The sequence below is a fragment of the Monodelphis domestica genome, chromosome 2, assembly GCF_027887165.1.
Source record: "Monodelphis domestica isolate mMonDom1 chromosome 2, mMonDom1.pri, whole genome shotgun sequence".
NCBI classification, from domain to species: Eukaryota; Metazoa; Chordata; class Mammalia; order Didelphimorphia; family Didelphidae; genus Monodelphis; species Monodelphis domestica.
The window spans coordinates 371,612,847-371,638,340 of NC_077228.1; the positions used below are offsets into that span (position 1 = coordinate 371,612,847).

General features: G+C 35.8%; 1 protein-coding gene across 1 annotated transcript in view; it reads right to left on the bottom strand.

Annotated features, from left to right (window-relative positions):
* PDSS2 (decaprenyl diphosphate synthase subunit 2) overlaps positions 1 to 25,494 on the bottom strand; it is a 344,618-nt gene that overhangs the window by 85,289 nt on the left and 233,835 nt on the right. Inside the window, exon 4 of the mRNA XM_056818636.1 lies at positions 13,080 to 13,154. Coding sequence (XP_056674614.1) covers positions 13,080 to 13,154 — 75 coding nt within the window. The remainder of the gene's footprint in view (positions 1 to 13,079; positions 13,155 to 25,494) is intronic.

Below are 25,494 nucleotides of genomic sequence, written 5' to 3' on the forward strand. Positions count from 1 at the left end.
GGTTGCAAACCAGATAAAAGAAGAGAAATTCAGAATGGCAGGATCATGTTTGAGGCACAAAGAAGATCGATTTTATGATGTGAATGGAAAATGGAAGTTAGGTGAAAAGATGCTGGAGACATGAATTAAAAATGGCTATCAAATGACAGACCCATTTCACAGGGACATAATGTTTGTGACAAAAGTTATTTGGAAAGCTATTACCTTGAAAGCTGTACAGGATGAAGAAATATCTATACATTGTATGTCAGGTTATAATATATTATTCTTAATAATACATAGGAGCTGGTAGTGAAATTTTGATCCTTATCTTCCTTAAATCATGTGCTCTAATAAACGTTCCTACATTCCTAATTATAAAATTCTCTCTCTCTATATATATATATATCTCCATGAATAAAAACATAGTATTTTCATACTTATCCACTTCATTTTAATATAATTTCAAGTGTATAAGACACCTTCTTTATCCATGGTGGATCCATTTCAAATAACCCTTCAAGGAAAATTTGTAAAGAGGGTTGGATTATATTCTAAATACCTCCTTACAAGTTATTGAGGAGAGACCAACAAAATTCCTAGAGAGGATTAGGTAGTGAAATGATGGATCTGGCATTAGGAAGACTTGAGTTCAAATCTTGCCTCAGACACTTATTGTGAGGCACTGGGCAAGTTACTTATCCTTTCTCTATTTCTATAATAATAATAAATATTATCTCATTATTCTTACGACCAGCCTGAGAGGTAGATGTGATTTTAATTCCCATTTTACAGATAGGGAAACTAAGGAAGGGGTTAGGTGACTTGGCAAGGGTCATGTAGCTAGAATCTGAAGAATGAAGAATCCAGGACTTCTGAATCCAGGTCTAGAGCTCTATCCATACTAACTTCATACCTAACTTCCCCTATCCTTTCTTATGGAAGAAATCATTTATGATATATAGCAGTTACCTAAATAGTTATATACCTTTGTCCTTTTTCAGTTCTCAAACATGAACCATTCATTCCAACATATCTTTTGTTCCTCCTTCCCGTTCCCATCTTTGTTTTGAAATTACTTTGTACTGAAGTATATAATGACTAGAGAGTTCTGTGATAGAATTCTTCAACCTCTGAAATAATTTGTTGTTGTTCAGTCATATCTGACTCTTTGGGACCCCATCTGAGATTTTTTTTTTTTGGCCAAGAAACTGGATTGGTTTGCCTTTTTTTTTCTCCAGCTCATTTTACAGATGAGGATTGAGGCAAACAGAGTTAAGTGACTTGCCCAGGGTCACAAGCTAGTAAGAGTCTGAGGACACATTTGAATTCAGGTCTTCCTGACTCAAGGCCTGCCATTCTATCCCCTATGCCACCTAGCTGTCCCCTGAAACAGTTAGTACTATATAAGCAGAAATTATCTTCATAAGTAATCTTTTTGTTTATGCTCAGTGTCCTATTTCTTGTTGTTGCCTTGAGGAATATGAGGAAACTAATTCCACCAATTTTTTTGTCGGTCTCTAAGAATATGGTGTGGAGAGGGTCAGTGGCATGCAAATACCTACTGTAAACCTTAAAATTTCTTAGACTTATAAATGTTGGAAATTTCACCATTGGGAAATTTCATACTTGAGAAATTTCCTATTGATAGTGGGAACTCTATTGGAATGTGAACCCCATTGGCATGGGAGGTTCCTCCTCCTCCCTTCTTAAGATTACTTTAGGTCAGAAACCTTTTGCTGAACAATGGAAAGGGCTTTGACCTATGCTTAAGCATAGAACAGGAATTTATTGGAGTCATGATTGATTTTAGAATTGATACAATAGAGATACTTGGAATGACAGAACCAGGTCTTGGAAAATACAATTTCCACCCCACTCAGTCCTAACAGGATTTAGGAAGGGCTGCAGCAAAGGATCAAGATTTAATTATTTGAGAATATGACCTTCAACAGACATGTGCAAAGCCACAGACCTCTGGGCAGTCCTGGGTTAAGCTAGAGCCACCATTGGCACAGGGAAGACATGGACAGTGATTGGTAGATGTGAGAACTGAGGGGAGGGAACTTGGATGGTTTCCTTAAAGATAGAGGGGTCTGAGGACTGGGGGTGGAGGGTTGGAGAGGTTTTTGCTCTGAGAGGTGGTACTTTGAGAGTTGGCTCTGAAGGAAGCTGGAGGTGGAGGCCCCTGAGACTGTTTCTCCATTTTGGTCATGTGAGTGATAGGGACTGATCTCTTTTCTTTGCATCAGCTATCTAAGGGCTTGGGCCTTTTGTCCCAGCCTAAACAGAAGGGGTATTTAAGCCCTATTCCCTTTCTCTCTCCCTCTCTCTCTCTATCTCTAATTCCTTTCTTCCTCCTGTTTGTAATTAAACTCTATAAAAGGTTGACTGTTGACTTGAGTCTTCATTTAGGAATTACATAGCTGAATTCCTTGGCGACCTTAAATTAATATATATCAGTCTTTTAAAGCGATTTCCTTGTCACACTACCTACCAAGCTAGAAATGGCCTCAGATATTTGGCAGTCAGTCAGTTGACAAATCATTCAGTTAAGAAGCATCGTGTTAGATGGTTCCTGTGTGCCAGGCATTGTGCACAAAAACCTTAAGTCCATGCTAGTTGAAGTGCTAAGAGGCTCTTCACTGGGTTTGCTTGAAAGCAAATCCTTAAATTATAGGAGAATTGCTATCTGCCTCAATGGAAGTAATTTCCAAATTGATGAAAACATGAATCTCTGAATATTTAAAATAGTTATTTTTCCCTAAGGTAGAATGAAAAACAGGCTGAATTAGGAGTCAGATGGACCCACTTCTGACCACACTATCAGAATGCAATCATTTAACCTCTTAATGTACACTAGAGAACTCTAAGATTATAACTTGAAGAGAAAATGCAAACCTGAATTAATAACTTCCTCATCTAAAAGTTCTGAAAACCAATGAAATCACAGGTCCAGCACCTATCCTTATTCTTTTAAACAATTTAAATAAATTGTTTTATCTCTCAAGTAGTTTGTGAAACTCAAAGTATTATAGAATATGATTTATTATTAATACAAAGTAAATTTAGCTATCTTTCAAGGTTGTTATGTGGTGCTAACAATTTTTAGAACTTACATTCAAATTCTGCCCAAATTTAAATTTAATACTATTCCTCCCCCTCCAACAAAACAAAATCTTAGACCAATCTGACCTACTCTGAACTTTGTGGCCTAACTAATCAAAAATGGCCACATTCAGCAACCATAACTTTCCTCTCTTCTTTATTTCTAGCAGCCTTCACATCGTGACCTATTCTGATGCAAGCTCACATTCCTCCATCTGATCTACAGTACTTTTACCTCCTACTAAGTTTGCTTGTTTCCATTCTCCTTTGAATCTAAATCACTCCTGAAGACAGCACACACAATAGGCTTTAATTCTGAATCAATTTCAACATTTTCATGTTCAATGGATGATTTAAGAGAGATTGTCTACATCAAAGAAAAAAAGATGTCAGTAAAATTATAGGTATTTATCATTATCACCGCCGCCATCATCAAAGTCTTGGGTTTGTGACTGATGTTAGTGCTAACAGATGCCCAACAAGCAGTAAAACATGACATGGCATGTTTTATTAGCTCATTAATACATGCCTTGGGTACAATCTTGAGGGACAAGGTTGTGAGTAAATGAACCAATAAAATATACCCTGGAGTATTTTAATGCTTTTATATAGCACTCAATGTTCACTTTTAAAATCTCTTAAAATCCATTTTTCACTTTTAAACTATGCTGAATTTTTAACTTTAAAGAAAGGGAAACATATTTCTTTTATTTCCAAAACTATCTAGGAAAACTCTATATTTTAAGTATCTTTCCTTTCATAGTTAATTAAATCATGCATTCTTAGACCCCCCTCTTCCATTCTACTAGTACTCCCTTTTATTCCTTTTATGTTTTCTAATAGAGATATTTTGCCAAACAATGGCTATTATATGACATTTATAGAGAGAATAATTGCCACGTCCTGTACAGAGCCTTGAAGACCAAATCCCAAACCTCAGTTTACTTTCCCAGCATTTGAAGTCAACAATCCAGTCCCTCATATCACATGCTAATTCTTGTTAGGGCTCAGGCTCCCATCCGACCTTATCATAAACCAATTCCCCTAGTCTGGTTCCCTAGGTTCCTGGAAGCTACACTTAACCTAGCCATGAAGTGACCAGTGCTATAGAGAGCTACTGATCAAGGGTAGAAATGCTATGCTTAGGGAAGGCTGTGGTCAAGGAAACAGATTTCAGGGAAACAGATTTGAGTGAATTTGTAAGAATCTACTATATTGCTGGGGAGATATATATGTGAGTATATTAAGGAAGAGAGAAGGAGAGGAGGGAAAAGGTAGAAGGGTAATAATATAAGAGGAGAGGCAGAAGAGTACAAATGGAGAGAGAGGAGATGGGGAAAGAATGGAAGTAAGAGCTATTTTCCCTATTGTATTTTTATGGGATCCAGTTTTTTTTTGTTTTTGTTTTTTTTTAGGGAAAGCACTGTTTTATATTGGTGATAACAAATTGCATATGCAAAGAACAGGTTAAACGAGACTGAAAATGATCTAGCCAAGTGAATGAAAACAGTTAACAAGAACTAAAATAAGAGATATATCACAAACTACTTATGGAAGCAGAAGTCGGGACAGGTGCTGAATTCATTTTACCACTCTTATTCAATGTTCACTTCTAGTGCCAACACCTTTTTTCTTAGGCCTATGATATTTCACACCTGGATTCCTTCAGTATCATCTTAATTAGTCTTCCTGTTTCTAATATCTCTGGTTCCCAAGCAATCCTACACCTAACCACCACAACAATCTTATGAACGAATTTTCATTACACTGAAAATGTGCAGTAGTTCTCTTCATTCTATATCAAATGTGAACTCTTCAATCTAGTATTTAGGGCCTTCACACAAAGCTACTCTGAACATAATAGGTTTTTTACAAGGTTCAATAAATCTGCATTATTTTGGTTTAATGCCCTGATACTTAGAAGTTTAATAAGCCAATTTTATGTCACAGTTATTTGCATAGGTTACTAAATACTTATATATATGACATATGCAGTATGTTACGTAATTGATGCATAAGATAAATTGCATATTTGTAATATGATCATTCAATACTAACTGTAAAATAGACATAATTAAAGAGATAATCATAGATATTACATTTCGCTAAAAGGTACCATAAACAATGAGGTAATATCAATACTAACCATATATGCACTAAAATTATATAGCATGCAAATTCTTAAAAGGAAAAGTTAAATAAGTTATAGGAGGAAATAGACAGTAAAACCACAATAGTGCAGAACCTCAATTTATCCCTTTAAGAACTAGATAATTCTAATCATAAAATAAATAAGAAAGAAGTTAAAGAGAATAGAATTTTAGAAAAGTTAGATGTGACAGACCTCTGGAGAAAAAATGAATAGGAATATAAAGGAGTATACTTTTTTCTCAGCTGTACATGGCACCTTTCCAAAAACTGATCATGTATTAGGGCATAAAAAAACTCACAAACAAATGCAGGAAAGCAGAAATATTAAATGCACCCTTTTTGAACTATGATGCACCTAAAATTATATTCAATAGAGAGTTTTGAAGGTGTAGATTAAAAATTAATTGGGCAGTTAGGTAGCACAGTGGATAGAGTGCTAGGAGTCTGGAGGAACTACACTCAAATATGGTCTCAGATATTTCTTGGCTGTGTGACCCTGGATAAGTCACTTTACCAAAATTTCCTAACTCTTGCCACTCTTCTGCCTTAGAATTGATACTAAGATGGAAGGTAAGGGTTTTCTTTTAATTAATTGAAAACTAAATAACCTAATCTGAAAGAATTAGTTGGTAAAAGAACAAATCATAGAAACAACCAATTATTTTATTAAAAAGAATAATAACAATAAGATAACATACCATAATTTGTATGCAGTTGAAACAAGTACTTTGGGGGAAAATTTATAACTCTATGCACTTACATTAATAAAAAAGACAGAGAGCATATCAATGAATTAGGAATGCGATAAAAAAAAAAAACAACCCTTACCTTCCATCTTAGAATCAATACTGTGTATTGGTTCCAAGGCAGAAGAAGGGTAAGGTCTAGGCAATGGGGGTTAAGTGACTTGCTCAGGGTCATACAGCTGGGAAGTGTCTCAGGCCAGATTTGAACCTAGGACGTTCCATCTCTAGGCCTGGCTTTCAATCTACTGAGCTACTCAGCTTCCCCCGGGCATCTGATTAAAAAAAAAATGAGAAAAAGAATGAAATAAAAATTCCTAATTAAATACCAGATTGGAAATCCTGAAAATCAAAGGAGAGATTACTAGAACTGAAAGTAGAATATTAAATGTTATAGCATTTGAACACATACATGTATTTATCTTCAGAAACTAGATAGAAAATATGGTAAAGAGCATCAGAGTAAAGACTGAAAGAGATAGAAATAGAAATGAGTTTTCTTAGAACACACTACAAACCATCAGGACAAATCAAAATTATTAGATCAAGAGTTTGGGGAAGAAATTTGAAGTATAATATGGTACTAACAACTGCTTGAATACATGGGGCAAGGGGATATGGCTGGGGATGTAGACTCTAAATAAACATCCTAATACAAACATCAACAACATGGAAATAGGTTCTGATCAAGGACACATATAATACCCAGTTGGAATTGTGCGTCAGCTATGGGAAGGGCAGGGGAAGGGGAGGGAGGAAGAGAATATGATTTTTGTAACCAAGGAATAATGTTTGAAATTGACCAAATAAAATAAAAATTAAAAAAATTATTTGGTTTCCAGAATAAAAATAACAATAATCTTAGGGAGAAATGACCACATAATTTTTACAATTTGTAATAGAGGAGTGGGATATTTGATGTACTCTGACATGTACCCATGATTTTGGGAAAATGGATTTCAAAAAGTTTGGAAAACCTATAGAATCACAGAATCTCATGATCAGAAGGGACCCCAGAGGCTCTCTAAACCAACTTATATTTGAAAAAAGTTCTTGCCACATTTCACTTCGTTTTGAAAAACTGGGAGAAACCCTAAAATAGCCCATTTCATTTTTACATAGCTCTGATATTTAGAAAGATTTTTCTTAAACTTAAACAAAAAAATATTTGAAATGTGCACCTTTGCAACTTCCAAGTATTTGCTCCCTCCAGGGTTAAGAAAAATAAGCCTAATCCTTCTGTGCACATGAGAGTTTTTCAAATACTTACAAGAAAACCATCATATCTACTCTTTCTGACACCTAGTCCCATACTGAGTATTCTCTTCTCCAAGTTAAACATTCCTAGTTTTGTCAAACAAGTGTTGGCATGGCATGGTCACAAGTCCCCTCATCCTTCTGGCCACCTTCTTTTACAGGTTTCAGTTTTGTCAACATCTTTCCTAAAACATGGTATACTGAACTGAGCACAATATTCCAAATGTGGTCTGACCAGGTTAGAGTAGATGGGACTATAACCTTCTTTGTGTCTGCATGTGTGAATTATGTCACCTTGTTTACTCATATTGAGCTTACATAACACTAAAATTCCTAGATCTTTACTACAGGAACTATTTTTATAGCCACAATTCTCAATCCAGTATTGTACAGGTTATTTTTTAAACCTAATCACAGAACTTTTATATTTAGGCATATTAAATTTTATTTTATTATAGCTGGCTCTTCATCTTGAACTACCTAAAATATTTTTAATTATGACTCAGTTACAAATTTACTGTATCTTTCAACTGTACATCATCTGCAGATTTAGTAAGTGTGCCATGTATATATATAGTATCTGCTAAGTCACTGATAACATTGTTGAACTAAAGAGAACAGCACCAAGGACAGATCCTTGGGTCACTTCCCTAGAGGCTTCTCTCCAAGTTGACATAAAGATAGGATTCAAATGCTCTCCATATAAGTATGCTCTATCAGTGTTCTTTTAATGTCTGTTGTAAGTAGAAATTACCTGCTATTTTTTGGCTCCAGATTCTGAGGCTGACTGGAGACACATTGGCAGGGAATGAAAGATCTTCAGCCAGAATTCTTTGGGTCAAGTTAGCCTTTGAGTGATTCTATAATTTGAATGAATAACAATTGCCCAAAAGGAAACTAGTTTTGCTATACAATTTTTGCTTCTCCAAGTCAAAGTTTTCCAAATTTGTACCTCTCAGGTGCATTTTTATATGTTCAACCTTTTAAGTATCTCTAACATTTTGTGCTAATCTTTCCTTTCTAAAATGTTTTGCTCAACTTGAGGTTCTCACCCTCAAATCTTCTACAAAGGAAGTCAGACTAAGAGTGATAGGTAGCTACCAAAAATGAAATTCTGGATTACAAAAAGACAATTCTTTTTTTTTCCATTAATTTATTTAGTCAATTTAGAACATTATTCCTTGGTTACAAGAATCATATTATTTCCCTCCCTCCCCTCCCCCTCCCCTTCCATAGCTGATGTGCAATTCCACTGGGTATTACAAGTGTCCTTGATCAGAACCTATTTCCATGTTGTTGGTGTTTGCATTAGGATGTTCATTTAGAGTCTACATCCCCATCCATATCCCCTTAACCCATGTAATCAGGCAGTTGTTTTTCTTCTGTGTTTCTACTCCCACAGTTTTTCCTCTGAATGTGGATAGTGTTTTTTCTCATAGATCCCTCCAAGTTGTTCAGGATCACTGCACTGCTACTAATGGAGAAGTCCATTACATTCGATTATACCACAGTGTATTGGTTACAAAGAGACAATTCTGATGAGAAAAAGGACTTGTCTATAAGGACCAATGTGGAACTCCTCAACCCAACAGATTAAAAAAAACCCAAAACATTAGAGATGGAAATAAAGTCAGATCAAAGATGAATACAAAAATGTGGTACAACACTCCAAACAGTCTCAGATGAAGGGAAAAAGCATTTATTAAGCACCTAGTTGGGTCAGGCACTGTGTGAAGTCCTTTACAATATTCTCATTAGATCTCAGAAGAGCAAAATTCCACAATTAACTGGGGAAATGGAAGCTAAGAGATCAGTGATTTTCAGATTGAAGGGATCTCAGCATCCATTTAGTCCACTCTCAAAACTTTGGGCAGACCACATTCAATATTAGTAACTTCTTTTTGATATAATCATTATGTACTTTATATAACCCCAACCCTTTGACCTAAATGAGGGATCAAGGTATGGAATGTTGGTATATCTCTTGCTATGTGGCTCATTTTTCAGTCTCCTCTGGGGTACCTGAGTTTGGTCCACTTGTCAGCAGCCAAGACTGCCAATACACATTTGTAACACAATGCATATTCATTATATGTATAAAAGGACATTAGTGGATTTTACCTCCAAGTTCTATAAAGATAATAGAGCCATTCTCTTCCTCTTTTCCCAAAGGGGGTCAGACCCAGCCCATTCTTTCATAAACTAATTTATAACAACAACAAAAGGGAAGTCACAGTAGTATAGATAGACTTGGAGTTAGAGAACACCTATAATGCTATAATTGCATGTACCTCATAGTCAACTTCCCCTATGGTCTGATCATTCTTGTTCTGGCTTCTCTATGTCAGGCTTTCAGCAATCTCTGCTCTTCTTCAAAGGGTTATGAAGAGTAAGCCTTTTTCTACTCCTCTCCTTCTCAACTATGCCATTTTCACTACATAAAAATGTGGATATAAATACATAAGATTTACAGGGCAGCTAGGTGGCACAGTGAACAGAGCACTGAGTCAGAAGTCAGGAGGACTCATCTTCCTGAGTTCAAATCTGGCCTCAGACACTTATTAGCTGTGTGACTGGACAAGTAACTTAATCCTGTTTGCTTCAATTTCCTCATCTGAAAAATGAGCTGGAGAAGGAAAATACAGCCTGACCTTGAACCCAAATCTCCTAGTGAACCTTCAGATTTTGAGATGGTTAACTACAAGAATGAAAGTCAATCCTTAGTATCATTTTTTGAGCAATCTTTTGGGCACAGAGTATTTTAGTGGGAATAAACAGTGCTTAAGGAATACCACCTAAGTCTATAAGGGACATTTATTGGTCCAGCTATTAAAACTGTTACATTTTATATCTTCTTGTTGAGAAATAAAATGAAAGAAAAAAATGAAGAATCCCACACTGCTGAAGTAGGGGTGCAGAATTAATCTTTCTCTAGCTTTAGTTTGTTAATACATCTCTTGGTTGTTTCATAATGGGTACAAGTAGGGGAAAATAGAATAACTGCATACACTTGCAATAAGAGATTAAAAAGAAATTACAAATAGAATCAAGAGTTAGTTTATAAATAGTTGTAGGTATAGAAAGAATGTTATTGGAGTGGAAATGTTGCTCAAGTCATGACAATATGAATGACAACATCCCTGGTGTCAATGGAAATTGAGGAAAACAGTTGGTCACAAAGCACAGGTGTCAATATTATAAAAACATCATTTCTCTGTTTAATATACTTATTTCTTCAATTACCACATATATATGTATTTGACTAGTCACCTCAGGGGGAAATGTTCTTGAGTATATACCAAGGAAAACAATCCTCTGCTCATTATTACTCTTAAAAGGAAATTACCTCACAAACTAGTAACTGGTAGTGAGGGTGTGGAGTGGTCTTTAAAGCTGCATTTAAAAAAAAAACAAAGGGAAATGAAACCCTTAAATTATTCTGTCCATTAAACACAATCAGAGTTTACTTATACTCTGTAGAAAGATTAAGTCATTCTGATATAGTCCTATACTCAGAAATGATGAGACCGGATTTTCAAGGAAAACTAGGAAAATTCTATTGCAGTCTGCCTACTTTGGTCTCTTATGGAGTATAATATGATTTTGGATTGTATCCACAGTTATAATACTCTTTTCTAGTAACTTTCAGATACTCTTCTATGGAAAGCTATTTTTGTACTGCTCAAACTTCTTCATTATTGCATCATGTTACCATTCTGAAACAAAACACCATGGAGCCATTTAACTCCTTGAGATATCTAAAGGTTTAAAGCTTATTTTATGTCACAAAGCAATTCTTTTGTATACTGAATTGGCCCAAGGCTAAGGAGGTGGAACAACCACTCATAACAAGGCACAACTGGCTTTCCACAAGACCTCTACTTGTGGGCTGCTTTACAATCATGCCAGAACAGGAAACTCTTGAAGCCACTCTGATGTGGGGCCACTGCTCCTCCCTTTCTGCTTTTCAGAGGATTGTCCCACCAAGGCAAAAGAAACCAGATTCTGAAGAGTTGTTGCAATGGCAAACATACTCAGAAAGAGTGAGAGCTTTCTTGGTAGGGAAGGAAGTGTGGTTAACCTTAATTGGACCTGGGGCACAAATGGAGGTACCAAGAAGCACTCCTACTGCTGCAATTGAATTATGAGTTTTCATTCGTTTCTTCTCCTACATTCTTTTCCAACAGTTTGGCTCTACTCAATAATTCGATTGGCCTGAAAAGAAGCATTTCTGGAGAAACTGGAGAAAAAGGTATATTATGGTAAATGCAAATCTATAGCTTTTTAAAATGTGAATTTAGCACTAATAAAAGTGGTCAGATCAGTGTTTTCTAAGCTGTGGCTCACTTATCATCAATAACACAGAAAAGTTCTTGATGCCTACAATTTCTCTTCCCCTTTGCCAGTTCTTTCTTTCTAACCTTTGTTGTAGGGAAAGAATCTGCACTAGTTTAGGTGATTAAATGATTTTTTTTTTAAATCAAGAAAAACATTTCAATTTGAAAATGCCTGAGATTTCTTTACATATCCTAGGCAGGCATATAGATAATATCTGTAACCTTTTCATCTAGCTGGGTGTAGCTCTTGGGAAAATCCTTATAGATTCTCTAATACTGATAGGTCTAAAAGCTAAAGTTCTCCACCCACAAAAAAGGTGCTCAGGATCATATTAGGGACACAGATTATATATAAAACTGATGAATGCTGTCAATAAAGAGCCTCATAAAGTTACCTGCAAAGTGCTTACTAGGAAGGAACTAGACTCAGATTAGCCACCTACCAACAAACAATGTTTCCTCCTAAAAGACTTTAGTGCTAACACTCTTGAAATGCATTTCTCTCCCTCCAAGCTGTGCTCTCCCCTCCCCCAACTGCCCTGATTCTCTGCAAAGACCACTTGGTTGATAGCAACAAATTAACCTGGCTTGAATGTTAGCAGGTTTCCAAAACATAATATAATTTTTTAGCCCTATAACAAGCGTCTAGACTCTCCACAGTATACCAAGGTTATGCTTTTAGTATTCATGTTTCTTAAGTGGCTTACTCACCTCATGAAATTCTGCTTCCATTACAATTCTCTCTCTGTCAAAAAGCTTAATATCTGCACATATGTAGTCTCAACAATTTCTAGTTAGTGAAATTGTACTATTAGGCAAGATGCACAAGTTAGAATAATGAAGGCTCTAAGAGAGGAGTCCCTGATTACACATATTAAATGTTAAATGAGGATAGTGCTAAATGAAGCAATTTCATGATATCTAAAGCACTATTGAAAGGGGAAGTATAATGAAAGTTTTCTTGAGAAGACCTGTTAAATGAGTAAGAAAACTTAACTTTATTTCTGTAAAGTTAATCAATATAATTCTACTATGCAACCATCACGATTGTTATCATGCAGAAATGGATAGTAAAATCTTTTCTGGATAGTAAAAATACCACTAGACATGCAAACTTAAGTGTTCAACCATTTTTCTTGGGCCACAGTCAACTCTTCTGTGATATACTCAATACCAATTCCTCTGAGGAAAGCCCAGACACAGCTGTCTGGGCAAAAGATTCTCTTTAAGCTCCACCTTGTATCCAAGTTACCTGTAGACCAGAAGGGGTCCCTCCCAGTTGGCTGGGGTGGTACTGCAGATTGAGTAGCCTGTGAGTCCAGCCAGAGAAGAGGTTATATTAATTGGCTAACTCTATTATGTTCCAAGCATATGGCTACTAGTTTTTAGCCAAAACACTTAGCTAAAAAAAAGTTGTGTATGATTTAAACACAAACAAAATGGAAATCACATTTTTCTTGAGTGTTTTAAATTCATTCCTTTCCAGGAGCTCTAAAATCCTTACCTCTGCTGAAGTAGAGTTTTCACAGTATATCCCCTGTACTAAGTCAATAAGAGCACTTGATACAAGTTCCACGACCTGAAAAACAATGGGGAAAAAAATGAAAAAATCATTTATCCTCATTTTGCCATAGAACAGAACACAAGGTTCAATGTACTGGTAGGATTATGTGGCTTGACAGAATGAATAGGGTTATCAGCAAAGATCCTGGCAAATAACCTTGCCCATCTAAAAACTAAAACCATGATCCAAATCCTTCAAACCTACAGTCTTATGGTTTTAGTGTCCCATTAATATACATGAAAATCTAGTGAAGAGTCATTTAGAACATCTATTTAAGTTTCAGCTAACCAATGAAATCTTAAATCAATCTAATTTTTACATGTTTATTTCTGTTGGTCAGGTAATTTTTCAATACTTCATTCAGGAAACTGCTACAATTCTAATTTTCATTCTTAATACAGAAAGATAAGACGAATTGAAAGCCGAGCTAATCTTTCAAATGTGATCATCTGGGACTCTGCTCTTCTTGAAATGTGCTGGGGATGTATTTAGTGCATGGCCTCAGGGTTAGCTGTACCACATACTCTGAAAATGCCTGCAATCCAGAAATGTTTAAATCATATATATATATATATATATATATATATATATATATATATATATATATATATATATATATATATATATATATATATATAGTAGTGGTAGTCTCTCGTTAACCGAGGATGACGATTGTCTTTGTGCGTTTTCATCTATGGTGTATAGATGAGTGTGTACAAAGACACTTGTGCGAGAAGTAGATTTAAGTGGAAAAGTCGTTGCACAGAGACAGTCCCACTCTTTCAGCGTTGGAAGCCTGGGTCCAGTGGCACGAAAAGTCCTTACACCTGGAGACTTCCTCAGCTGCACTGGATGGTCGTGTTGTCTTTTGTGCTCCAACACGCCCTGAGCACTCCACAGTGCTTTGCTGCGTTGCCATCTCAGCCGCTGAACCTTCTTATTGGTTTCTTCCGTCTGTTCCGCCAAAGCAGTCTTCACATGCTGGGTGAGCAAAGCCCTGGTTCACCAGGGGTCGATGACCCGATGGCTACCCTCACAAGGTTTATCCGGCCTGTCGAAGCCGTTGCCCGGGGTGTGGCCACTGCCACATGCTAGCAGCTACTGGGAGCCACAAGTGACAGCTGGATGTCAGGTGGGGGTCAGAGGCTGGAGAGCTGCCCTAGGAGGGCATGACAAGCCCTCCACACCAGAGATACTACCCCTCCCTGAGCACCCCATACAGGATTCAGATTCTTAAAAAAAATTCAAGCAAAGCTAAAAAATCTGAACTTGTTCTAGAACATAAAACAGTCAATGGTCTCTCTGGAACTACTGTACAATTTAGAGTTGTTTGTATAAAATATCTTAATTCAGGAGAATAAAATGATAGAGTTGGTTATACAATTCAATGTGTTTTTTTCAAAGAAAGGTTCCTAAAGGCAAGCTCATCAAAGTTCACAAGATTTAATTTCTTGAGCATTTAACTTTCTATATGGAATTCTCTATCTGATCCCTCCTCTTTGCTTCCTAAAATTTAGCTATAGTTCTGATTGAATTAAAGGGTTTTATTTCAGTTGTTATCACTCTTGTAACTGAAGACAATAAGCTGAAGGCTGTAGACCCAAAGAACAAAATATCTGAATCTCAGAACCTATACATGATAAACATTTTTGGGGCCAAATCATATGCCTCGCAATTTTAACACACACATATTTATCTCCACATTTATATTTACTGACATACTGCATAACACACAGAGGCACAGATGACTGTAGAAATTCTGCTGATTAAAGCACATTTTCCCCCTAGAAATACAGATAGGTTAATTCGTAAGAAGTATAAAAACAGTCTTTTTTTTTTTAATCATGTTGTCCTTTAGGTAACCAAATACTTAAGAAATATTGTAGCAATATGAGCTGCATAGGAACTAAAAGGACAATGATCCTACAGTATTACCAGATGTGTTGAGTTATTTAAGTAGGGAAAGAGAAAATGAAGGGATTTTTTTCCCCTTAAAGGTATCAGATAAGCTTCATTCTCAAATCCAGAAGGATTGAGTATCACCAATAGGTCTATGAAGGACTGTAACTAAATGCGAAACCTCAGATTATATTACCATTTATACAAGCACCATCCCAAGATTCTCCTGATGGCTGAGACACATAATACAGATCAATCACTCACTAAAAAAATGTTATGGTTTGTGAAACTGCCTGAGTTCTGAGACTAACACTGGTAATATGAAGAGGAATTTAAAGACAGAGTACTTTAAATGTCAAAATGATACTATGAACATTGCACAATGGATCTTGGCTAAGGATTACTAGACCTTTCCCTCACTCTCTTGAAACTCTAGACAAAGTAGGAGCAATAGAACATTCTTGGGTGTTTCTCCCCAGCTTTTATTCAATTAGCAAGTACAGGCTGCCTCTGACCTAGAGTAGATACCTGACTTACAAATGACCCAGACTTAAGAATTGCCACTATTGAATGAACACTTTTCATTTCCCTCAGCCCCAAACTATAGATCCTCCACCACTCTCCAGATGAACCCATCAGATTTGAAAAACTTAAGAGCATTAGACAACAAGTAGGTTCCAAAGAGGTGGAAGGTAAGAAATAGAAGAAATTAAGAAAATTAGCCCCAAGGACAGCATTACCTGCTCTGCTCAAAACTGGCTCCTCTGAACAAAAATATGTATATCCCAGTGGCCTGATAAATTTTGCTTTATTTTGATATGCTGTCTAAAATTTCACCATTTTGGACTAAGAAGTATCCTCTTTAAAATAAAAATTCAAGTACCACTTGGGGCTATCATTTATATCCTTTTGTAAATTAGTTAAAGCAAATGACCATCTAGAATCTGGGGAGAAGGAATGGAGATGAGCCAGGAATAATTTTGTATTCTAAAGCATGAAAGACTTTGGAAGGAAGACCTGGGAAGAGGCACCAGGAGTCCCAGGTGTAGAAGAATGATGTAGAAATGGAAATGGAGAACTTGGCAAAGACATTTTACCTATTATGAATTTTTTACTTATGGCCAATCCTACATAGGAAAGAAGGAAGAAAACTATATGCCTACCTCTAACTTCCCAGATTACAAGGACTTCTATTTCCAGGATATGTAGCTCAAGCTAATTCTATATTTCACCTATAGTATGTATTAAAAAGACTTTTGTGGGCTAGTCTAGGAATTTCACAACCACTAAAATATACTTCATATGGGAAAATGACATTCAAATTTCAAGTAACTAGTTTACAAATAAACTCTAGAATATTTGTAAGTTAGGAGAAGCCTAGAGTTAATATTCCTAAATTTTAAAATAAATTGTTTTAAATGTACACTGCCATAAGATAACAGAAGCTTTGAGAAGAAAGATTCTAAATCTTAAAAAATCTAAATCTCCCTATCTCTACCTACCTCCTTTTTCAGGTCTCCATTATTTTACCACCTACTTGTTTCTTCTTTTGTAATCTAGGGTTCCCCACTACTATGACTGTAAAATCGCTCTCTCTCAGGTTATTGGCGATCTGTCAAATCCAGTGGTGTATTCACCATCCACTTCTTTTTACATTTGATATTAGTTTCCACTCCTGGCAATCCTCCTCATCTAGCTTAACCCATGACACTGCTCTCTCCTATTTTTTTTTCTTTCTGACTTCTATCAATGATCCATAGAACTTAAAGCTATGGCTTTAGAATTTGAAGATGCTTTAGGATACAGAGGTGTCAAACATGCAGCTCACAGTACCAGGATATCCATAATATTCCTGAGTATGGCCTGAACCAGATTAAAATGTAATTAGGAATTATTTAACAAAATAAATAAAAAAGATAAAAGATAATATTAATAGGTAGTTTTCCACATCAGAATATGGCCTCCAGGGAGTCTTATGTATAGTTCAATGGCCTTTATTTCTATTTGAGTTTGACATCACCAGATCTAGTACAACCACTTCACTTTATAAATGAAGAAACCAAGGCCCAGGAAGTCCAGTGCTATTTCCACAGTGTAACACTGACTCCCTTTTTTGTCATTCATTTCTCTTCTTTCCCTTGACCTCTAAGAATGTTAGTTCCCACCCCAAAAGCTTTTTTCCTCAACCTTCTTTCTTTTTTACAAGCCCAAGAAAAGGAGGTACAGTGGGGAACAGAAATGACTTCTCAAGGTAAAGATGATGAGGAAGTCCACGATGAAGTAAAAGAGCCTCATGGCTTCAGACAAGGTAAAGTTCAAACTGGTACAGAAGAGGAGTTCCTGGCATAATTAATCATAAAGCTTCCAAATTCAGTCCTCATCCCAGCCTCAGAACCAGCCACTCCCATTGTGGCAACCCTACTTCCAATGAACTTGGCTCCTGTGTTAATATTTCTTGAGATGGTCCTGGTTTAAAAGCCACATCTGTGGGCAAATGAGGTCAGGGAACTTGATGCTGCCAAGATGCTGAGGCTCTTTTCTAGTCAAACCTCTGGTCAGTTCAGAACCACTACAGACAAGAGCTGACTGGGCAGCCAAGAACTGCTCCTCACAAGGGCAGAGTAGAGATGAACTTGGCATAGGAATACTTTTTCATTAAGCTTATGGGGAAGAACAGAGAAGCAGTTCAAGTTCTAAATTTCAAATGGTGTGTTAGATATCTCCATCTGGGTGTCCTACCAATACCTCAGGGGAAAAAAATCACAAATTAATTTTTCCTGCAAAATCTGCCTCTCCTCATTTTCTCAATTCTGTTGAAGGCATTAGCATTCTTGTAGGTACTCAGGCTCAAAGTCTTAAAGCTATTCTTGACTCTGTACTTTCCTTCATATCCACCAATCAGTTGCCAAGTTTTGTTAATGCTACCTCTGTATCTATTTATTACATTCATTACTTCTTTTCCAGTCACACTGCCACTAACCTAGGTCAGATTTTTTTTCCTCCACGGCTTTTTCCTGGACTATGGTAGTTGTCTCTGTTTCTAAAAATTTCATTGATACTTTTTGATTTTTTATACCAGTCAGAGTGATATAATCAGTATTACTTCGGGCACTCCTTTATACAAAGAAAAGGGGTTAAGTCATACCAGCCAACATAATGATTGTATTTGACAGCAGAAGCAACTATATACAAATAATAAGCATTTATTAGATGACTACTATGTACTAGGCACTGTACTAGGCATTATAGATACAAGAGCAAGAAAATGAAATAATCCCTTCTATCAAGGAGCTGTACCTGTAGTCCCCCCATACTCTACTGAGGAAAGAAGTACGTTTCATCATCTGCTGAAGACTAAAAGAAGCCAATGTATTTATTCTGAGTTGAGTGGATTTTTAATAATTTTGTTTACATTATTATAATTATGTATATTCTCTATGTTTTATTAAGGGAGTTAGGTAGTACAGGAGATAGAGTGCTGGATTTGAAAGTAGAACTGAGTGAAAATCCTGCCTCAGCCAATTATTAAGCTTTGTAACCTTGGGCAGATCACTTAACCTCTTTCAGCTTTAGTTTCTCCAACTATAAAATGGGGAAAAATAACAGCACCTACTTTTTAGGCTTATTGTCTGAGGATCAAATGATATCATAAATGTAAAGTGCTCTGCAAACTTTAAAGCACTATATAAATTCTATTATTATACTGCTATGACTACAACTATAATTGTTTACTAACAGCAATTCATACAAATTTTTCCATAATTCTCCAAATTTCACATATTCATTATTTCTTATGGCACATAATATTCCATTACATTCATCATCATTTTTTTAGTCATTGTTCATCAGTTGATGGGTTACCTATTTTATTTCTAGTTTCTACAAATAGTGCTGCTATGATTATTTCTTAAAGTGACAAGAATATCAGATCTTTCTGTTAGGTAGGCTCTCCCTAATGTGATGTCTAAATATGCAACTAGAAATCAGGGAAGACCCTCAGATTTTTTTTTTTAGCCTGTCTTTTGGGCAGCTAATAAATCATTATTGTATATTTTAAGGGTTATTTGCTGGATCTTCATGGATGTCCTACTTCTAAACATGGATGTCCCCTAAATCTGTACTGGATGCTTTTCCATCTCTCTCCACACTTTCTGATTTGATGTTCTTATCAGCTGCTGTTGATTCAGTTATCTATGCAGATGATTCCTAAATCTTTACAGACATAATTTCTCTTCTGAACTTGAGTCTTGTATCACCAGCTTTCTGCTAGATAGATACCACTACCTGGGTGATCCATAAAGGCTTCTCAAATTGAACATGTCCAAGATCAAACTGATTATTTTCCCCTGTAAATCTTCACCTCTTTCTTCCCTTTTTCTGTTGAGGATACCAGCATCCATCCATTTATTCACTAATGCAATCTCAGAGTCCCTCTGATACTTTTCTCTCCTTCGAACTCATATTTAATCTAATCTCTACAACATATCTTGCCTATGTTCCTTTCTTTTCATTTACTGGGCCACTGTCTTAGTTCAGGCTCTTATCACTCCTATGAACTGTAGAAATTTCCTACTTGGTCACTCTATTCCCCTCTATTTCAACCTTACTGCTGGCAAAATAATCTTAAAGTATAGATCTGATGCTTAAGAAACCCTGCTTCTAGGACATCTTTCACGAAATGACAGATTTAGAGTTACAAGAGACTTTACAAGCCAACAACCCATCTCATTTTATGATTACACTGAGGCATAGAAGTTGGGGCAAAGACACAGAGGTAGGAAGAAGTCCAAGGTTTTGAACCTAGTTCCTCTGATTCCAAATCTAGTCAACTTTTCATTGTATAACACTATTTAAAGCTCCTAGGTTTGGCATCTAAATCCTTTTGCAATCTAATTCAGACCTGCTTTTGGGGGAGGAGGGGATTTTAAAATATCTTTTGTTTTGATACTGCCTAAATTTCCCTTGTCTCTCCTTTTTTTTTTCCAGAAAGCATTCCCATTAACAAGGAAAATTTTTAAAGGTAAAAAGAAAAATTAATTGGCATATTAAAAAAATCTGATTACATATACAATATTCAACATCTGAAGATCACCCACCTTTTTTTTCCATTTGAATAAGTTTATTTAGTCAATTTAGAACATTATTCCGGCTACAATAATCACATTATTTCCCTTCCTCCCCTCCACCCACTCTTCCTGCAGCCAACGCGCAATTTCATTGGTTATTACTTGTGTCCTTGATCAATCACCCACCTCTTAAAGAACTATCAGTAAGTATCTTATAATATGTTTCTTTGAGGGGGCAGCTGGGTAGCTCAGTGGATTGAGAGCCAGGCCTAGAGATGGGAGCTCCTAGGTTCAAATCTGGCCTGAGACACTTCCTAGCTGTGTGACCCTGGGCAAGTCACTTGACCCCCATTGCCTAGCCCTTACCACTCTTCTGCTTTGGAGCCAATACACAGTATTGACTCCCAAGACGGAAGGTAAGGGTTTAAAAAAAAATGTTTCTTTGAGGCTAAGCTTGTTCTGTGTAATTTTGCAAAATTCATTTTGACTGCTTTGTGGTGATTGTTCTTTCCATTTACTTAGTTGTAGTCATTTTATATATATATTTTTGGATCTGCATACTTTACCATTTATTAATTGATGTAAGATTTTTCATGCTTCTCCAATTTCATTATATCTGTTGTTTCTCATAGCACAGTAATATTTCATTACATTTATGTATCATTGTTTAGCCTTTCCTCAGTAGATGGACATTTATTTTGTTTCTAGTTCTTTGATATGAAAAAAAAATACTGCTATAAATATTTTAAATGTATTTCTGTCAAAGATATTTGATGATATTTTGAAACTTTTTGTCAAAGACCTCCTTAGAGTATATGTTTAGTAGTAGAATCTCTATGTCAAATGGTGTGGGCATTTTATTTTGTTTGTATAAATCTAAGTTGCTTCCTAAAATGGTTGTACTAAATAAATCCATGGTTCAACTTCTGATGAAGTAGTGTCTCTATTTTTGTATAAACCCTCCAATATTAACTATTCCCATTTTTGTATCATCTTTAGCAATTTACTGCGTTGGAGTTTGTAAAACTTCAGGGTTTTAAAATTTTACATTTCTTATTATTATTGATTTGGAGAATTTTGTCCAATCTTTGTTAATAGTTTCTAATTAATCTTTTGGGAAGCGTTTATTCATATCTTTTGACCACTTACATATTAAAAGAATGGTTTCTGTTCTTATATATTTGTTAGTTGTCTGCATTTCTTGGATATCTGTCTTCATTAGAGAAATCTGATGCAAAAAAATTGTTTTCCCATCTTCCTCCTTATCCTAGAGGCATTAATTTTGTTTGTGCACAAACTTTTTAATTTCATTTAATCAAAATGATCCTTCTTTTGGTGAATAATATATATTCTACCATTTACTATGAACGGTACGTGAACTGTTTCTCTTTTAATTTGTTTTTATGGCATGATCTTTAATACAAAGGATATTGTATATTCAGCTAAACCTATTTTCTGGGAAATCTAGCTTAATGTTCTAAACTAATTTTACAACATTCCTGTCTATATATGCTTTTATCAAAAAAAAAATAGGCTACTTGCTATTGCCTTTGGTAGTCCATCTCTATCTTTATATCTCTACATAGGTTAATTCACATGTCTAGAAAATATACATCCTCACTTTTACTTCTTAGAATCCTTATCTTGCTTTAAGGTTCTTCTAGGGTATCACCTGCTATGAAAAAGCTTTCTTGAAAACAAACAAATATTTTTATTCATACCTTTGTTTTTATATTACCTTCATTTCTCAATGTAAACTTCATAAAACTAAGCAGGACTTTGGAAAAATCTGTCTTTATACTCAGGCCCACAGTCTCATACCTACTGAATGTGGCTCATAAGCCTGGCCTGGATTAATTAATCAGCCAATCAATCAATCGACAAATATTTATTGAAATAATACTATCTGCCAAGTATTATGCTAAGTGCTGAGGATTAAAAAAAGTAAGAGACAACTGATAGTTCATGCCTTCAAAGAGCTCACACTATAATTGGGGAGACAATTTGCAAACAAATACATGCAAATGAACAATATTTTGGATAATAGTAATAGAGGGAAAGTGCTAGAATTAGAAGAATTGGGAAAGGCTTCTTGTAAAGGATGGGATTTTATTTGAAACTTAAAAGAAACCAGGGAAGTCTGTAGGCAGAGTTGAGGAGGAGAGCATTCCAGAGATGGGAGAACAGCAGAAGGAAATGCCAAAGCAAAAATAACATGGTCACCAAGATAACACAGGCCCATCCATCATTCACAATGTAAAGAGTTCTGTGCAGCTGAATCTTTTGATATGTGCTGCTTCCCCCTATTAGAATGTTCACACTCTTTGAGATCAGGGACTAAAACTATATGTCTTTCTATTTCACTTAGTAGAGTGCTTTTGCATATATTAAGTACTTAAGAAATGCTTTTCTTTTCATTCATTCATAATCCAACTCTGCAAAGGCATGGAGGTAGGTGGTGGTAGAGGTGGATGATCTTCTCATATCTCTTCTTTGGGACCAAATGGTCATTATAATTATACAGAATTCAGGCTTGTTTGTTTCACTGTTGTTGTTTCTACTTACTTTGTTGTAGACACTGTATATAATGTTTTTCCTAGTTTTGTTTACTTCATGAATCAGTTCATAATAGTCTTCTCATGTTTTTCTGTATTGATCATTAAAAAAATAAAACTAATATTCCATTAAATTCATGGACCATAACTTGTTTAACTTTCTCCAATTAATAAGGACAATTTCTACTTCTTTGCTACTTGAAAGAGTGCTGGTGTGTGTGTGTGTGTGTGTGTGTGTGTGTGTGTGTGTGTGTGTGTGTGTGACCTTTCCTTTTACATTTCAAAATGAATGTGCCTAATCATGTGGAATCACTGAATCAAAGGGTATAGACATTTTTGTCATTTTCTTGCTTTTGAGAATAGTTGAAGCATCTCATAATTCCATCAATGGTAAAGCTCTCTATATCACGCTTTCATCATTGGCCATTCCTAACTTTTGTCATCATTGCCAATTTTCTAGGTATAAGTAAAACCTCAGAATTGTTTTGATTTTCTTTTTCATTCATCATAGTGAATGATGATTTGTAATACTCTTTCACATGGTGGTCAATGTACTTTTGAAAACTATTCATCTATTTGGGAATGGCAGGAAGCCTTTCTCAATTCTCCTACTTGTTAGTTCTCTATTCCTTCTCAAAATATCTTGCATTTAACTGTGTACATGTTGTATTCACCCAGTAGAACATAAGTTTCTCAAGGGTAGGGCCTTTTGTTCATTTTGTCTTTGCAGACAGTTTCTCATGTATACTAAGCACTTGATACATGTTCAGTGAATTGAAATTTCTTATACATTAAAAAGGTGTAATCATAATATCTGGCTAAATAATAATGTTATTACAGAAAACTCACCAACAGAAAGAAGAAAAGCAGAGAGTAAGAGAAGGGACCAAACAAAACAAAAACCAGACATTGACTTATTTACATATATTTAAGCACAGACAGGCATCAAGCTTGGCTATGTCTACAAATTGATTTGTGGAATAAATCAGTCAAAGTTGGTAGGGCTTGAATTGACACAGACACTATCTGTAAGTGGTGTTAAGTATTCTGCGTAGACAGTTTGTGCCTTTGTCAATAAATGTAATTCAGGAATACTGTCATTTAGCAACTGACAGATGGAATCGACTAAACAGAGCTGCAGACGTTTGCTAAACTAGCAAACCACCGGCCCACTCCAATGTATCATAACTTAAAGGGATTAGATTCCCAAGGTAAAATAAAATAAGGCTAAATTTTAAAACACAAGTATTAAACATGAACTGAAATGGCTTCATTAAAGTTTTGGCTAACCTGAAAATAATACTGATCTCAGAGTAGAATAGTTTTAATTCACAGAAAGGTCACAACAGAATTGGTTTGCTCAGCATGTCAAAACCCTGGAAAACATTCAAGATTTATAATCTTTCAAATACTTGCCCTTTAAACATTATTTTTAAGAACACTTTTACTACAATGTAAGGAGACAGAAGTATATGTAATTCATCACTATTTAGAAGGCAAGTGAACAACATACTCTTTCCTAAGCAGCTGTCTGCAGACCATGACCATGTGTGTACACACATCTGTAAAACTAATAGCATTAATTACAAACAAATTTGTTGTGCTTTTTGTCTTTCCAATGGGGAAAAAAAGAGCAGAGCTATGAAGCAGAAATAGAGGTAAAATACCCTCAGGGAAGATTTAGTCTTAATGTATATCTTGGGACAAGCAAGAGTCAGGCTTATCCTTTCAATGAGCCTTTCCAGGCTCATAAGAGTCAGGACTAGAAGAAGCCTTACAAGCCATCTGGTCCAAAGCCTTAATTTTATGGATACAGAAACCAAGGCCCAAAAGGGTTGAGTGACTTTCCCAAAGTCACAGAGGTAATATGTGCAAAGCTCAATTTAAAATCCAGGTCTACAACTTCAAATTTAGTATTCTTTATGTAGCAGAATAGTAGCAAGATGTGGAAAAATAAAAGTGTAAAAAATTAACCGTTATTATCAATATATTTCTCTAATTTGTTGTGGGTGAAATTAGCTCAGCTAATTTAACTTTTTAGGTTGTCACATGATCCAGGTCAAGTTAGTTACCATATGGATTTGAGAGGGAGAGAAGAGATATCGGAAGTACTTAAGGAAATGTTCCCATTGAGTGACTCCTCTTATCTTCTGTCTTCAAGTACTTCTAGTAGATCAAACTTCCCTCCCTACTGGCAACCTCAAAGTAGCAGCAGACCCAGAAGAAAATCACTAGCAACAGTACTGGCCAAAACCAGAGAGAAACCAACTCACTCACCACCTGGGACCAGAAAACCCAGATGAGCCCTAAACTATATGCCAATATTAACATAAATTAATTGCTTCAACTGAGCACTGCCATTAGTCTATGAAAGGCATATATTTTCAAGACGTCTGCCCAGATGTCAAGGACCAAGAAAAAGGAAGATAATGCTTAGAAGCTCTCTGTAGCAAGCTTGCAGTTGATTAATAGGAATTTTTGAGGGAGTTACAAACTTTTGGGTTTCTGGAGGGAGCCTTTCTCTGTGCTGCCAAGTCTAAGACCTTGCTTATTTGTGGGAGGGATGACAATCTGTTTCACTGGGCTGGAAATTCCTTTTGGCGAAAGGTACAAGGGAAGAGAGAAATGGCAAGATTATTAGTACAGGTGCAGTAAAAAACAGGCAAATTGATATCTTTAATTTTTAATTCAGAACAGCTGATACAAGGTTTTTAAAGTATAGCTACAAAGATCAGGCACCTTTTTCAATAAAGCTTGAAGAAATTCATAGAACTCAAATGAGATAACTCAACTATGAAGCAAACAACACCAGGTTTAGAAATCAGCACATATGGA